The sequence below is a fragment of the Equus quagga genome, unplaced genomic scaffold, assembly GCF_021613505.1.
Source record: "Equus quagga isolate Etosha38 unplaced genomic scaffold, UCLA_HA_Equagga_1.0 HiC_scaffold_6163_RagTag, whole genome shotgun sequence".
NCBI classification, from domain to species: domain Eukaryota; kingdom Metazoa; phylum Chordata; class Mammalia; order Perissodactyla; family Equidae; genus Equus; species Equus quagga.
In genome coordinates this window covers 1-16,793 of record NW_025794209.1, presented here as the reverse complement: position 1 = coordinate 16,793, position 16,793 = coordinate 1, and the positions used below count along the sequence as shown (strand labels likewise).

The 16,793-nt window shown below is 52.2% G+C and overlaps 1 protein-coding gene across 4 annotated transcripts; it reads right to left on the bottom strand.

The window, feature by feature from the left end:
• Positions 1 to 25: 25 nt before the first annotated feature.
• On the bottom strand, positions 26 to 14,013 carry LOC124232444 (tuftelin-interacting protein 11). Of its 4 annotated transcripts, none has more exons than XM_046649416.1 (12): positions 13,869 to 13,949; positions 12,045 to 12,262; positions 9,976 to 10,129; positions 9,523 to 9,679; positions 7,588 to 7,715; positions 5,881 to 6,033; positions 3,776 to 4,300; positions 3,554 to 3,660; positions 2,830 to 2,998; positions 2,150 to 2,393; positions 1,502 to 1,644; positions 26 to 1,003 (listed from the first exon to the last, which is right to left on the bottom strand). In XM_046649416.1, exons 2-12 carry the CDS (start codon positions 12,251 to 12,253, stop codon positions 815 to 817), a joined length of 2,178 nt encoding a protein of 725 aa, XP_046505372.1. In that variant the 5' UTR covers positions 12,254 to 12,262; positions 13,869 to 13,949; the 3' UTR covers positions 26 to 814. The 4 variants fall into 4 exon arrangements, with proteins under 4 accessions (XP_046505372.1, XP_046505374.1, XP_046505373.1 ...); XM_046649418.1 differs by having other exon boundaries at positions 13,896 to 13,925; XM_046649417.1 differs by lacking the exon at positions 13,869 to 13,949 and adding an exon at positions 12,890 to 13,835.
• Between the last annotated feature and the right edge of the window lie 2,780 nt (positions 14,014 to 16,793).

The following is a 16,793-nucleotide window of genomic DNA, read 5'->3' as shown; positions in this document are numbered from 1 at the left end:
TATGTAATCCATGAATTCTAACTCTGTGTCCATGTAATAGGTTGAGCAGAGAGTTAGAGGCTCAGGAAGTAGAAATACAGTCCCAGCCGCCGCTCCTCAGCTCTGTGGCCTTGAACGAGCTCCTGGCCTTGTTGAGCTCATCTGTGAAACAAGGTTAGACAAGGGCCGCCAGCGGCCCTTGCTGTGAGAGGTGAGCACACTGCAACACAGGACTGGCTGAGCAGGCTCCCGAAACCCCTGATCTAGGCCGTAATGTACCTAGAACTGAGTGGTTTTGGGCACAGATATTAGTGAACAATCCACAGCCTACTTCTGACACGACAAAGACACCCCCTAGAGAGTGCTACATGCACACAAACAGTAACTTGCTTAATCCCTCTGGGTCTTTTAAGAGGACCCAGAAGTAGGTACTATTGCTGCTTACAGGTAAAGAAAATGGGGCTAAGAGTGGCTAAGCACCTACGAAGCATCAAACTGTCCACCCCCTCCACGCTGTGAGCTGTCACACTTGAGGGGCACACTCACACTGGTCGAGCAGCCGCACAATGAACCCTGACAGCCCCACAGCACCGTGGCTATCGGGGTGGGCCCTGGGGCAGCCCCACAGAGTGCGAGTCCAGCTTCAGTGGGACCATTCAGCAGAAATGCCCCTCCCAGTCACAGGAGGGCTGGGCGGCAGGTGCCAGCTACTTATGCAGCTGACCCCAGTGGGCGAGTCAGTGTCTGCTGGAGCGGAGGGGAGCCGCACCATGGGCAGCCCACAGGTCCTGAGCGCTCTGGCTCTGTGTCATTCACGTGTTCAGAAACGGGCGGCTCAGGGCCAGGACATCCACTCACCCACATTGGAGGACACGGCCCTGTTCATGATGTCAAGTGCTTCGTTAAATTTGTCCTTGACGGACGGGTGTGCCAGCACTTGGTCTGAGAACATAGACTTCCAACCCAGGTACCACTTGGTGATCTCCTCATAATTGGGGCTGTTACTGAGCCAGGAGCACAGCACCTGCCAAAAAGGAATAAATCAGAAACTTGCATGCACGGCGGCAACAAATGAGAGCAGAACTCCCAAAGGGGCTGTCTTGTTTTGGTCCTGGTCCTATAAGCTGGTGCCACTTGTAGGGCATTATGGGGGCTCAACAGTCTGGCACTTAAGAGTCGGGAATTCAGAGTCAGCTCGGTAGCTAAGTGCCGGTGCACGTAAACACTCCAAGCCTTGGCCTCCTGCCTACACAACAGGGAGCCCACAGTCCCTGCCCTCAGGGTTGTGCTGAAGAGTGGAGATAACGCAAATATAAGTGGTTTACATCAGCATCCGGCATGTGGTGGGAACTTCACGGAATGGTAGTTGCTGTTACTGCTTAACATATTCCTACCCTAGCCTGTAATTTATTTGTTACATAAAACACTGTCGTCTGCCACTTATCCAAGGACTGAGCACCTGCAGTCAGATCTCAGCAAAAGATTAAGTGAGTTCTCCCATCCCCAGCAAAACCAAGTGTACCTGAAGCCACTTGGGGAAGAAGTGCTTTTCCAGAAGGCCCACGAGGCTGGAGACGGAGATCATCCCTTCCCAGTCGATGACCCAGTAAAAGGCATCCATGTGCTGCTGGTGGGGGTTGATGACCAGCTCCCCAAGACACATCCCTGGAAGAGAAAGGCGGCCTCTAGGGCAGAGCCACGGGCGCACACGGAGCCGAGGCGGCCCCAGACCCTGTCTGTCTCTGATCTGCCTCAAAGGTCAATTTCAAGCTTTTGACGTAGCAATTCTTAAAAACTGGTTTTTTCTCTAACCCAGAAATAACTCTTATATATACTTAGAATCAACTATCAGAAATTTCAGAACACCAATGGCTATCCTGTTACCAGAAGCACAACCAGACCAACTAGGAACCAGAGGCACGATGACACTGAGTCTGACCGTCACCGTGGCCTGTTGGTCACCGCCGTGAGCAAGCACAGAAAGGACCCTGGTTATGTTTATGTGCAGCCTCAGTGCACAAACTGGAACCTCGTTCACTGTGAGAATTACTGTGTGGTGAGCTGCTGAGAGCTCAAAGACCGTGTTTTAAGCAGCGTGATCACTACCGCTGGCCACGGAAACCAGGGCACGGAAGCTGCTGGACTTGGATGCGTTTTCCCGTTGCCTCACCCAGTTTGGGCACTATGTTCTTGACCATGAATGCTTCCCAGGAGCCGGGTGTGAAGACCTCCTTCCAGGGCTGCAGGATGAGCTTGGCCGAGGAGTCGCTGGGGTGCCACTTCTGCAGGGCGCTGGACAGCTTGCTGCGGATGGGGGAGTAGAGCGGCTCCAGGCGCGCCTGCATGAGGGGCAGCCACGGGTGGATCCAGGAGTGGATGGGGACCGTGTCCGTCAGTGGGTTCCAGTTCTCCACCTGCAGGAGGAGTGGGGTGGTCACGACACCCTGTGCGGTGGAAGGTGTGGAGGCCACATGCTCTCTTGGCCAAGGTCCACATCCTTGGCACAGGTGTGGGAGACACCTTAGTACAAAGAGGCTGCCACAGTGCTCTGTAGGCATTTTGCACTACATTTCCCCAAAACAGAGACACTGACCAACAAACATACCCATGAAATTGTGTTAAATCTCAGAAATGGCACAATTCTAATTTTATTAAAGCAAGAAAATGAACTCCCTATTAAGGGAAGCTTTGGGGGGAAAATGCTGAGAAAAGGCTGGAGTTAACGTTACAGGACAGTACCTGTGTTGACAAATTGTCAGGTGTTTTAACAGCACTGAGTCCATGAAGAGAAGTGCTGAACAAGCCCCCAAGGTTACTGATGACAGCTGTTGCCCCAACGCTGGGCCCTACCTCCTTCTGCAGCTTGGGGAAGATGAGCTGGTCCAGGATGTTATCTAGGATCCACACGGGGATAATGTGCACCCAGCTATCCAAAAAGTCCACCATCGGGTCACAGTTCCTTGGTTGCCACTGGGTGACAATGTTTCGAACGAAAGGCATCCAGACTTCCCAAATGAGCCTGTGAGAGAAAGCAGAGGGCAGGGGGCTGCTGCACGGATTGGTCTCTAAGTCACCTAAGTACCCACTGGCCTGACTGCACCTGCACCCGCCTGCCTGGCAGGGTTCCCAGGGGCCACACATGCTCACGGTCCCCAGCACAAGGGCCCCCTCCCCAGGCATTGCATGCTTTCCCGGCTAGAGTTCCCTCTGCGCAGCCAACGCCTTTCATGGGTCACAGCTTGAACGCCACCTCCTCTGACAGCTCCGCTCCATCAGACAGATGCGCGTCCTTGTTATCCTCTGGCCCTGCCCAGTCTGCACCCTGGGTTTGTGTGTCCGCTTCCTCCTCCTCTCCCTATGTGCCTTTCCACTTACTGTGGACAGAGGCTGCCTGCTTCTCTCCCAGGGCAAGCCCAGCACCGGGCACCTGCACCACACTCCACAGACACCTGACAAGCGTCTGGTGAATGAACACATGGACTGAAAGCCTAGAGCAGCGTCAGCCTGTAGCAGAGCGCCATGAAAGGCGAGTCCCCTACCTTCCCCCCCCAGTACCCTGCCCCGCGCCGAGCACCTGTGAAAGGCGTCCGCCGAGAGGTCCTGCCCGCCGTGCGACAGGAGCTGGTCATTCTCCAGGAGGCTCTTCCACTTGGAGATGATCTCGGAGCCGTAAGTACAGTCCTGAGGAGAAGCAGAGCTGCTGAGAGGCCGCGGGGCAACGGCCCTCCTGCCCTCTGGACCATCACTTAGAGCCAAGGCGCGGCCCAAACCAGAGGCTCGTTTCCCCAACACTCACTTTGAGGGGGTCCCACTCCTTGAAGTACTCCTTCATGAGTGGGTAGACGATGGCCACGGCGAGGTCCACGCGGTCGGACATGCGGTACTCGTAGTACTTGTCCTGCAGGGTCTCAAAGACGCGGGCGCACTCGTCCAGGGTGAGGGGGTCGCTGCAGTTGGGCTGCATGCGCCGCTCGCACTCCTCCACCATCTCCAGGACCTTGCTGAGGTTGGAGATGAGCCGCTCCTCGTGGTCCAGGACCTCCGACATCTTCTCCAGCCCGTGGGAGAGGTTCACCACCATGTCCCGCTCGTACTGCAGCTGCCGGTCGTTCTGGATGACCTCCTGCTCCTTGAGGTCGATGAGCAGCTGCAGGTTGTGCTCCAGCTCGGGCAGCGCGAAGCCCGGGGCCTTGGCCTCCTTGCCGGGCTGTGGCGGCTGCGGCGACTGCAGCGGCAGCCCGTCGTCGGGGACGTTGTGCTTGTGGCTGATCTGGCTGTAGCTGTAGTACACCTTCTGCTCGCGGCCCGTCATGTCTATGACCTGGGAGAAGGCGGCAGGGGGCACGCGGGTTAGCGCTCACACAGCTGCCCTCAGCAACAAACGGCCAAGGCCGGGGACGGCTGGGTGCTGGTGGCGATGTGTGAGAAGCACCCCGTCCAGCAGAACTAGAGAGGGCAGTCTCTCAAAGTGGGGTCCATGCTGCGCTAGCCCAGAGGGCACCGGGCGGCCCTAGACAGGATCCCTCTGGACAAGCCACACGGAGGAGCCCTGTCAGGAAGGCTGATGAAATTCGAATACAGGCTGTTTAGCGGAGACGAAAATCTATTTTCATGGAAAAGCAGAGGCCGTACCAATCAAAGCAGGTAATAAACTACCTATACAATCAAAATACCACATTTCAGTAAAAAACACGCATATTTAGGCAAAGAAAAAGCTGGAAGGATGTACTTCAAGGTGTGAAAACTGCTAGTTTTGGGGAAGGAAAGAAAATAATAGTTTTAATGTTTCTGCCTCTGTATTTCCTAATCTTCTAAAATGTATGACTCAGTGCTCTGTAATAATGGTTTTTTAATTTAAAAACAAAATGAAACATAAAAAAAAACCAGTTGCTGGACAAAGACAACCTAGGAAATGAGCTAATTCCAACATTTTAAGAAAAGTGAGGGAATGTGAATATGGACTAAGCTCTGAAACAGACTTTTGTGTCATCGCTTCAGATAAGAGTGGGATCCAGGAACCCCCGTCACTAGACTCACCTGGGAGAACCAGCATGGAGTCCTAGGGCCCAGCCTCGACCGACTCGGAAGTCTGGCTGGGGCCTGGACACCCGCATTCTTACCCGCACCCCCCGCCCCGCCAGGTGATCTCAGCACCAGGCCCTGACGTCTGAGAGCCCCGCTCCACAGTGAGCTCTGTGACACACTCTCCTACAGCGGACTACAACAGCCGGCCGTCGCCATGTTCTCTGGCTGCGTGTGAGAGTCACGGAAAACCTCAGGCTGGAGAGCACCTAACGGGCTGAAGTCTAATCTCTAAACAAAGCAGACGCTCCCTGCGGGTCTGCCCCGGGGACTCTCTCCTGCCGCCCTGGTCAGTGTGAGTGTGCCCTTCCCGGGCCGAAGAGCCTTTCATGCCTTCCTACCATTTACCCTGGGGACTGTACTTCCTCAAAAATGTCTGAAACAAAGACAAGGCGTAATATACAAACTGGCCTGCCACAAACGCAAACCAAACCAGGAGAAAGAGGGCTGGCAACAGGCGGGACCAAGTCGCAGCACGGCCACCCTCGGGGATTAAGCACTCACTACAAACCACGCTCACCTGGAGTTTTTATAACAGGCATGTTCTTAAATTCACGGACTGTAAGCTCCAGAAAGCGGGGGACACTGTTTATCACTACGGGGTCACGAAGAGTTCCTGGCACACTGAGCACGTGAACATGTGAATGGGGACATGCTGCTACCCAGTGAGAAAAGCAAGATAAAACAGAAAGCAAGCCTACACAGAAGGGACCCTGAGAACCTTAGAGAACATTCAGTGATGGCCTCTGGGGTGCGGGATTACGTTTCGTGTGTTTTCCAACACCCCCTCCCGGGCCAGGGGTCCAGAAGCCCCCGTACCTTGACCTGAGAAAGCTCCTTCTGGGGGGCGGTGAGCTTCTTGCTAACCCGGCCCTTGGCCTTCAGCTCTTCCACGGTCTTGTAAGAGTATTTGGGCTTCTTCTTGCTTCCGCTGGGGTCTTTCCTCCACTGGCTCAGCTCCTTCTGAAACTCCTGAGCCAGAGGGATGCAGTCAGTTCCAACGAGAGAGGTCCGCTTTTTACACCAGGTGGGGCCACTGAGACCAGTCACAGACACGCCCTAGCTGCTGTCTCAGAGTTGCACACAGTCCTGTGCTAAGGACTGTGCCTGCGTGACACTAAAACCATCTACTGATATCCCTGACCCCATCCACCCTCTTACAAACAACCAGGTGCAGAAGGCGCGGTCGCGGACTGAGGAAAGAACACAAGGGAGAGGCAGCATTTACTGAGCATCTACCATGGCAGGCACTATGCTACTTTTAAATCTATCTCATGTAAAACTTGGAAACACAACATAAGGATTTTTTTAAGTACACAAAGCCCTGGTTCTAAGTTAAAATGGAGGTAAAGAAGCAAGCCCCTAAGTTTCAAGGCAGATATCTTTTGTAATCAGGGTTTGCAAAACTTCTCTGCATGAAGACCTAAGTAAACGAGGAAAGTGCTGGTCTGAGGGTAGCAGAGTGCAGCCCACAGAAGTGGGCTCCCCGCCTGTCATTTTGTTCATCTCACACTGGTTTAAAACTTGTAATTTTCTCTCAAAAAAAGTCTGGACTTCTACTTTGGGAAAATCAGACGATCAGGCCACACTGAGCCCACCTTCTCCAGGGACAGTGCCCTAGAGCTGAACAGAGAGTGCCCCTTTGCAGGGGCTCTGCCCTCGCCCGCGTGCCTCAGGCCCGGCCGCGCCTCACTGCCCACAGCTGGCTCCCCTCCCTCACTTCTGCTGCAAGCCTGGCACCTGCTGCCTCCTAAGTCTGCGAGCCCCTGGCTCAGAGCCGTCAGTGCCACCTTACGCAAGGTCTCCTTCCTCAGGAAGGGAGAGGGTCAGTGACAAGGTGGCAACACGTGTCTCTGCAGCTGCCCGCTTTCCCTTGTCAATGCAAAGGAAAGAAAGTACTTCCATCCCGAGAGCTGGTCCTCTACCACCGCAGCAAAGCCACACCCCTGACAGCAGGTGGCTCCCTGCTGCACTCAGATGAGACCCCAGCCCCCAACATGGCCTTCAGGGCCCAGGGGTGTGGCCCGCCCTTCTCTCAGTGCACTTCCTTCCCCTCCCTGCTTGGTGGGCTTCCATCCTGCCACAACGCTTCCTCTATGGTCTCTTCACCGTCAAGCTCGGAGCTTCTCTCAGTGGCCTCTTGACTCGTCCTACGGCTGGCGCCTTCTCCCCTGCCAGGTGTCAACGGCAATGTCCCCTTCCCTAAGAGGTCTTCCCTGACCACCCTATCTATTAAAGTAGGCCACCCTTCCTCCCACACCCCCCACACTTATTTCCTTCTGGGCACTTCCTAGCACTTATTGCTCTCTCTGACACACCGTAGCTGCTTGTTTTCTGTCTCTCTATCCCCCGGGCTCTAAGCCCATTCATCCTGGTACACCCAGCCTCCAGCACAGCACCTGCCCAGAGGTGTGCAATGACCACCCACAGATTCACAGGATACAAACGAACGAGCAAATGAACGAACGCGCGAACAGTGATCTGAAATGGCACAGCCACCGCCCCCATCTCCTGACCCCTGCTTACCTCCTCGGCCTCCTCCTCTGAGTCGACCACGGGGAAGTCCTGCAGGGCCTGGGGGGTGCGCTCGGAGCCGTAGGCCCCCACAGCGCCTTTGCCCTTTCTCTGCTTGGCTTCGATCGGGTTGATGATACCTGACAAATTCCGGCAAAGGGAGAGAAGAGGGACTTTAGATCACAGCAGTTCCTGTCGCTGGATAAGCCACCCAGTGAAGTCACTTCCGTGGTCCTTAACCACAGAGCCCTACCCAGGAAGGAGAGCCTTCCTGCCCTCGGAACACTGTTCAGACCTGTGGGATTTGGAACTTCTGGGCATTTCTGCGGCCACAGAACACTTTGACATTGGGTTATTTATGCCCTACGTACGGATTTCCATTTCCACCTGGCCTCTTTCTTTTAGTGGACCAGAAGAAAAGAGAACAATGTGTGTATAACTGGGAACTCTGGCATACCAGATTCTCCCCTTCGCGCATCTGGAAGCCTCCAATAAGGAAGGGCGGTCATTCAGATACTCTCTCTCTTCTGACCGAAGTGAGGAGAAGCTGCAATTTCCTATGAGACTCCAGCTATCCTACTTAGCAGTTCACATCCTCTCCCTGGTTAATAACATGTTTAAGCCTTGGAAATAAATATGCTTTTCTCACAAGAGTTTACAAACAGGACAACGATGTTTCAGACAAGAGTCCCTCCCACCTCAAACTTCCCACCCCCACCCGCTTCCAGTTAGTCCTGGTGAAAATCTCAAATTAGAATGGCCCCCTCACTCTCATTCCAGCTCACCATTCGAGCTTCACTCGAGTTCATGGGCTTTTGTACAGCCGATGTTTTCAACACATAACCTGCATTTAACTTTAACAATTACTTAGGGAGTTGAATCTGACTTGGAGAGAATACGATCGTTTATATCCAGTTGGCGACTGTTCAGGGGCAAGGTCAAGGAGAGGGAAAACAGGCTCCTGCAGGAGGGATCCAAGCGCTTGGTATGAGCGGCTTTGGTATCGAGGCGATACAGACGTGTGAGAGGAGCTGTGTCCTGACAGGGCCAGGGGTGAGGACAAGAGGAGACAGCACTGCTGAGCAAAGACAGAGCTAACCAATGCAGGATTTGCTCAGCCAATTTCACAGCTACACATCTCTAGCTATTAAAAAAGCTATAGACATGGAGCTGGCCTGGTGGCGTAGGGGTTAAGCTTGCACGCTCTGCTTTAGCAGCCCGGGGTTCACAGGTTCAGATCCGGGGCGCAGACCTACCCACCGCTCATCAAGCCATGCTGTGGCAGCATCCCACGTAAAATAGAGGAAGTTGGCACAGATGTTAGCTCAGGGACAATCTTCCTCACAAAAAAAGAAAAAGTTTTATTGATACTCCTGAAGGACAAATAACTGTATTTGCAAAGCTGAAACCCTTGTGAGCAGGGACTGCAAACTCATATGCCTTCAGGGCCCAGGAAAATTAACATCAACAAGTGAAGTGGGTTGTGGTGAAGGACAACGGAGTGGGAGAGCCTGCTCCCAAGAGAAGCCATGGGCACTGACCCAGAGCAGCGAGGATTCAGAGAAACCAATTACTGCCAGGCAAAATCTAAAATTTCAAGTGAAACTGGCTGATTTCTAAACGCTGCCAACAAATCCAGTTTTTTTACAAACACTGCACAGGTCAAAAAGAAGCCTGTCTCAGCCTGTCAGTTTGCAGCCTGTTTGGCCCCTAACCCTTTTCCTCCTGCTGAAACAAGTATTTCATGAGTGGGACAGAGCAAGGGAGCTCAGAAGCACAACTGTCTGGTGACAGGAGACCGGCTGGGAGTGAAAGCACTTCTGAAAGAGAAAAGCAAACCCCTCCCCAAACTGCTCTGCCTCGCTCCGCCCGTGCCCCCCCCCCCCCCCCTGCACCACAGGGCGAGGGCCCCCCCCCACCCGTGCACCACAGGCGAGGGCCCCACACCTTGAGCGTTCTTCCCGAGGCCCCTCCCGGGGACATAGCCCATCTTCTGGAGAAGCTTCTGTCCAATTCCTTTTGTGTGTCTCTCCCAGCTGCCAAAATCCATGAAAGACTTGGTTCCGCCAGCAAAGCCTTTCTGGCTGGGTTTAAAATTCCCTCCCTGAAAAGACGAAAAATCAAAGTTTAACTGATGGAAAAAGAAAGAGAAGAAAAACCTAAGAAAGCAAGCTTAGCTGATGGGAAAATGGCCTGGCAAGTCACAGAGCGTTTAGGAAAATGTCATAGGAACCAAAAATATACCTGTGATGTGTGTTAGGAAAGAAAAGAGACTGCGCTGCCTACGTCGCACTCGCAGAAACCCGCCACCACAAGGAGAAACCCACACGACTGCCTCTGCCCGAGAGCCCAGCATGCTAGGAGATGCTTGGGCCGCACAATTGTGTGATAAAGATGTACCGTTTTTAACTTCTTGGGTCCATAATCCTTAGGAAAGTCATCCTGCTTAACAGGCTTCTCTTCATCATCGGAATCTTCCAGCTCCGCCTCCTCTGCTGCCCCCTTCTTGAGCCCTGCGCTGATGAAGTTGACTGGCGCTGAGTAGTCACGGGCCCTGCAGGCAAACCATGACACCCCAGAGGGTCTGTAAAGAACTCCGCTGCGGCCATCCCTTGTAGAAACGCTGCCGCCAGAGAATTCCTTAGAGTGGACCCCGGGATCCATTTTAAAGAGCAACAGATTTACTTCTATCCAAAGGCCCACATGTGGCTTCCTTTAGTCACATTTAACATCCCTATCTGCTGTGAAGTCAACTCTATGGTTGAAAAGTTATCAATATCAATGCAGAGTTGATTAAAACTTCAAAATATCATGTGATAATCCAACTTTCCTTTTACATTTTTTCATCAACTTTAAAAAGCATTTGCTTGGGACACTATTTTAGGTAAAAAAATCAAAGAAATTCTGATAGATAAAAATCAAAACTAAAATACATTAGAAGAGACTATATGAATGGAAAGTACATTAACAATTATATCAAGCAAACTCTTAGGAAAGTTCATGTCCATTGAATTTATTTGAATATGAAAACTAAACTAAAATACCTAAGAAATTAACTCCATGAGATGGAAAGCACTGATCTGAGTCCTGGCTGCCTCAAGAACAGCACTTACAGTGTCATTAACCTCAGTTCCCTTTTGTGTAAACAAAGCTGGTATGTTTGTACTGTGGCTAAAGGAACATACAGAAAAGATTCCAATGAAAAACCCTGAGAATATTGCAAAATAAAGAAAGGTTTTTTTAAAATGACCAACCTAGTAATTAAATATCCCCTTGACAGCAATAGAATTCAGAGTATTTTTCCCTAACAGACACAATGTAACTTAGTGGTTAAGAGCTCAGACAGGCCCAGATGCTCCTAGCCTAGCTATGTGACCTTTGGCCTCAGTTTCTTAATCTAGAAGATGGCATAACAATGGTACCTTTCTCATGGTAAATGAGACCAGGCAGGTGAAGAACCCAGAACAGGAAAGCAGCCAATAGATGCTGGCTCTCATAATCTTAGGATTATGCAATTCTCGACCTCTGATCTATTTACCATCCACTTTTAGATTTCCTTCCTGAATGAGAAGGGGTTGAACTGATCTCTATGCTCTTTCTCCCCAGCCTCCTTTTTGAAAAAGGCAAAGTCACAGTAGGCTGGAGCCTACAGGGCACAGATGGGGACAGGGAGACGAACCCAAGCCTGCTACACGCTGGCTGAGCGAGTTGTGGCCCACGCACAGGTGACTCCACACTGAGGGGGAGACGTGCAGCCTGAACCCTCATCTCCCTGCCGCCATGTCTGCCGGGGTCTCCCCGCCCTGAGGGACCACTGCCTCCCCACAGAGCTCACTCTTCCACGGCGGCTCCAGGCCAACTCTGCACACCAGCAAAGGGTCTTCTCCAGACGCAGCCCGCCCCACGTCACACCCTCCCTACCACAGACCCTCGGGCCTCCTCGAACTACGCTCCCCTCCCTCTCTCCACTCCGTAGCCTCATGGATACCTGGACACCCCGTTGCCTCCCACCGAGGGCCTTTGCTTACCGGCGCCTCTCCTACCACCCTGGTTACCTTCTTTCGTGTCAGCTCAAGGGTCGCTTCTCCAGAGAAATGTTCCCCAAATAGGGCAAGCACCCTAAAATGTGCTCCCCGGCAGGTCCTAAATCACAGTGACAGACCTCCCTTGTGTGAGTGGCTGATTAACACCTGTCTCCATCCACTGGAGTCTGGGCTCGTGAAAGGCAAAGACTGGGTCTGCAGCACAAGGTCTAACAGACGTAAGCAGGCAATAAATACGAAGTGACGACTAGCAAGGGGGAGCAACAGTCTAGCCTACAGAGGAAACGGGACCTCCCTAGCTGAGGGCGTAGCTCAGGGACTCGGGAAGGCCAGGAGAGAAGTATATTGAGCAGGGTATCTCCCCACACTCCCTATCTTCTCTCCCTTCCGTAAAGCAAGGGGAAGCGGCCCCACGCCGGCCAGTACCGTTTGCCTCCAAAGCTGGGCCTCTCTTCATCTGAGTCTCGCTCTGCCCACACTCCGTAGGTGGCCTCTTCCTTGGTCTGCCAGTGGCGCTGCCGGTTGGGGTTGAATTCATTCTGGAGATCCCAGTCGGTGATCTCGAAGTTCTCCCGCTCGTCGTCGTCATCATCCATGCGGCCTTCCCCGTCCCGGTACAAGTGGGACAGCGACATGGCCAGTCACTAAAGGAAGGGATAAAAAAGATGCAGTCTGTGCCCTGTGAGTCCCTTCTCCTTGCTGCCTGCAAAACTCCCTCCAAACAGAAAGCCCATTAAAACCACTGTTACAACTCAATAAGGCAGACATTAAAAACATATTTTAGAAAACAATCGGTGCTAAAACAGGAAGAACAAAAGACTAGTCCCAACAGTCTAGATTCTGAAGCATGATTCCCTTGTCCTAGTCAGTCATAAAACACCACACACGCTCACGTGGACACAAACCACATCAAAATAACTAACTATGTTTATATACTATTGCCTCAGAAACTGGGGGGACATCTTCCTGGACCCCAGGTTTTATTGTCTTTCTCCATTGTTCAGGAAAGAGTTACACTGGACCCCTGGCAGTCCCAGGAGAGTGCTATTCTAGAACATGCTTTCTGAAATACATTACTTGACGATGAAACCCTAAGACTTAGTTTTCCTCTCCAAACACAAAACTCTTCTGATGAGCTGGCAAGCAGTCTTAATTATGAACACTCCCTCAACAGTCAGACATCCACGGATTGGACAGAGAAGGCAACTCTCTCTAAGTGGGCGATGGGATTCAGCTGTCTCTTTCTTAAATGGACTAACTACTATACCAACCTTTGAGAATGCCTGTAAGACAGATTCAGTGAGACGGTGCTTAGAAAACACTTAGCTCAGAATAAGAGCTCAGGGAACAACAGCTGTTACTGGAGTCTCATGATTAGGATCAGCATCATCACTATTATTGGATTACGGAGTGAACCTAGTAAAGTGGTTGTGAAATCAGGTACTAAAATCACAGCCTGAGTTCAAATCCCAACTCTACCAGGTACTCAATGTATGAGTACTCAATACACACGAGGTGCCAAGCATGGGGCACTACCCGGAAATACATTCAATATGTGACACTGACGGGTCTACCGGTTGCTGCAAGCACCCTTCAGGAACAGGTAGCTTGCTACTTCCACAGGCGGTGGCAAGCTCCGGTCAGCTCTGTTAGAAAGTCGTCCCCGCTTATGTTACTCAGGGGTGCACTAGTGGGGTGCTGTGGGACCCACACTCCCCCAAGAGTGCAGAGGAGGGAAATGTCCTGGGGGAGGGGGGGTCCCGGGTACATGGGAGTCAGCAATGCCGCTGCCTCCTTGGGCACAGGGCCTGGCAGTAATTGCAGAGTTCTCACGAGTTAGAGAGCCCTCGGTAGATGCTCAGCACTGGCTGGACGCTTCATCAAGACACTTCCACGAGGTAGGTCCCATGAGCGTTTCCCTATGGGCTTCAGATAGGAAACACGAGCCCAGCGCGGTTACACAGCTTGCCCTAGGTCCTCCGCGGGCAGGCCTCGACACCAGGTGGGCCCGAGGCCCCGGCTCGGCGTCTCCACTCTGTCGTGCACGCCTCGCGGTGGAGGCCCGCTTGCCCACTCGACCCAGGCCCCGACTCCCGGCGACCCCGAGCCGCCCGGCCTCCCCTGGCCTAGGCAGAGCCGTCTGCCGTGGAAGCCGCACGGCGAGACCGAGGCCGCCTTCGCCCAGCCCTCGCCCCGACTCCCACCGGCGCGCGTCTCCCGAGCCCCCCTCCCACCCCGCGGCCCGCTCGCCTGTCCCGGGTCCCGTACGGAACACAGTATCCCACTCCGCGCGAGGAGTCCGCCGCTCCGGCAGCCGCACCCCGGAAGTGTCTAGACCGGCGCGCCGGAAATGACGTTGCTAGACGGCAGAAGTGGCGCGCTGGTTGCCATGGCAGCAACGGAAGGCTTCAGCGGGTCTGGCTCTAGGGCGGCCGCGCTGCGGTGCTAGAAAGGAGACGGGGACGTTCAGGGTCCCCACTGCCTGGGGGCTGGCTTCCCGGCCACGTCGGCCTCCCTGCCGCGCCCGCTTCGTAGAGACGCCCAGCCTGTAACGACTGGTGGACGTCGCCGAGCCGTCTTGGCCTAAGGACACTCCTCTGCCAGCCTGAGATTCTAAATCTGTAAAATGGGCATATAGGACTAGCTCATGGACGGTTGTGGGGAGTAGGGTGAGACAGTAGGGGGCGGAAGACGGCATTCCGCTGGGAATAATGAAGCTCAGGACTGTCTCCAGTATCTTGGGGGGCTCTCAGTAGAAGCATCATCGTGGGCTCAGAGCAATTGCCTTATATAGGAGTCTGAGGGAGTGAAGGAATGAATGGGCAATCTCTAGGAGTCCCAAGTATTTCCCCCAGGAAATCTGTCCATTCTCTTCCTTTCCGACTGCTTGGTAAATAAATTCGTCCACTCACTGACTAATAAAAATGTACTGAGTGTCTGCACTGTGCTAGGCTCAGGGGATACAATGAAGAAAGCAAGCACCGGCCCTCCCGGGGGATCTGTGGGCACACAGGCTCTGGAGTTCCAGTCGCCGCTCTGCCACTTAGCAGCTGTGGGCCTTGGGCGAGTCAGTACATCTCCCTAAGCCTCATTCTCTCTTCTGCAAAATGGTTGAAGATCCAATGACATAAAGTATGTAAGCAATTAAAACTGCCTGGCACCCAGGAGGTGTTTGGGAAGTGTTAGCTGTTTGCTTATGTTCTCTCTCTTCTCTTTCTCCTCTGAGGGATGAAAAAATCCAAGAGGCAATTGTTGGCATGTACAAGGAGCTCTGGCCTTGGAGTCAAAAGATTTAGGTCTAACTTCACACTGTTGGTATTAATTAAATGGGAACCTACATGAAGCCAATTAAATGCCAGCTTCTTGTGAATGGGGATTGTGACTTAATGGTCTCTCTATCCCCAGTGACATGTAGTGTCACTGTGCCTGACACAAAGTATGTACTTAGGAAAGAAATTAGTGAGGTTTTAATACAGGAGGAGGCCAGGAAAAGAGTCTAAGAGACTAAACGGTCCACTAGGGAGCAGAGTGAGAGAAACAGATGAGATAAACCGTTTTGAGTCTGGGCCTGAAAATGTATGCGCCTCTGTTTATAGCCCAAAGCCAAAAATAGAAGTAAGCTTGGCTTCTCGGTAGCTACGTCTGTAGCTTCACAGCAGAGCTTATGGAGCTGAAGTTACTTTGATCATGAGGGACGGATGGGTTTGCTTCACCAAATGGACCCCATGATGTGGCTCCTGGAGAAGAGAAGTCGTGGACTGTTGCGGCATCATTAAAATGCAGGCTCTGAACAAGTGATCAGAGCGCACATCCTCAAGAATGGAAGGAATGGAAATCACGTACCACGTGACAGGATGCCCTGAGAAGGTCGCAACATCACTCTTGTGATAATCCTACCAAAGATGCATAGCTTGAATGGAATCAGGAGGATACATAAGACAAAGAATGTCCCAAATAAAGGGACATTCTCCAGAAATCTGGCCTGTAATCTTCAAAAGTGCCAGCATCGTGAAAGTCAAGGAAAGACCCTAGAAATGTTCCCAGACTGAAGGAAACTAAAGAGACATGATAACTAAATGCAACACATCATTCCAAACTGGATCTTTTTGCTATAAAGGAAGTTATTGGGACAAAGGGCAAAATTCAAATGGGGTGCGAGGTTTCCGCGGTAGTGATGTGTCCATGTTAATTTCCTGATTTTGATGGTCATCCTGTGGTTACATTGGAGAACGTCTTTGTTGGAAATACTAAAGTCTTGGGGGTGATGGAACATCCAGTAAGCAACTTAATCTCAAATGATTAAGAGAAAAACATGTCTTCTCTATGAACTTAGATGAAGGTTCTGGAGTAAAACTTCAAGGACTCAAATCTCCACTTTGCTGCTTCCTGGATGTGGGCCCTGAGGCAGGTTGCTTCACTTCTCTGCACCTCAGTTTTCCCATCTGTAAAATGGGAATAATGGCGATACTGCTCGAAAAGGGTTGTTTTCAGGACCAAAAACAAGGGGGCTAATTAATGCATGTCAAGTTCCTGGCATAGTAACAGCTTCATAAACGGTTGTGGCTATTTTCACTTAAAAGACCCAATCTCAGGCCTCTGCCTGGAAGGCCTCTCAGCCCCAAAGATCAGTGGTTTTTCGGGATTTCTGGACTCTAATATCCAGCCTCAGGAAAAGCAAGGAGAGAGGTGGCTTAGATTCAGGATCTCACACCCATCCTGGTTTCCTGTCACTGCCCAGAAAAACCCTTGCTTTGGGACTTGGGGATAGCAAGCTCCGTGTCTCGATTCCCAATGAGGTGCTCAGACATGGAGCCTTCCCAGAAAGGGTTGCCAGGCAACAAAGCTCCTCCGCAGGAGCCTGGCAGAGCCCTCAGACATGCATCAGTCCATCCTTCTCTTTTCACAGATGAGATGACGTGCCCACAGCCACACACTGAGTTTAAAGACAGAGCCAGGCCTGGAACCCAGGAGTCAGACTTCCAGATCAGAGCTTTTTCTGCTATACCACGTGTGGGGCACCCACACCATTTCTGTCTACTTATTTGAGCTAATACTTACAGAGTGATTTCCACCTGTTCAGGGTCTCAAAGACAAACCATGCATCATGTCAGATTCCTCAACCTTCCAAGGTTGTTTCTATGACCCCCCGAGTCCACACTCCTCACCACTCGTTTA

What these genes read in the sequence shown, in the direction of transcription:
- LOC124232444 (XM_046649413.1), bottom strand. Translation starts at nt 12,253, where the DNA reads ATGTCGCTGTCCCACTTGTACCGGGACGGGGAAGGCCGCATGGATGAT. An exon ending in CCTCGGGAAGAACGCTCAAG is followed by an intron (nt 7,716 to 9,522) that starts GTGTGGGGCCCT and finishes GGAATTTGTCAG; the next exon opens with GTATCATCAACCCGATCGAA. An exon ending in TCTTCCCCAAGTGGCTTCAG is followed by an intron (nt 1,004 to 1,501) that starts GTACACTTGGTT and finishes CCTTTTTGGCAG; the next exon opens with GTGCTGTGCTCCTGGCTCAG.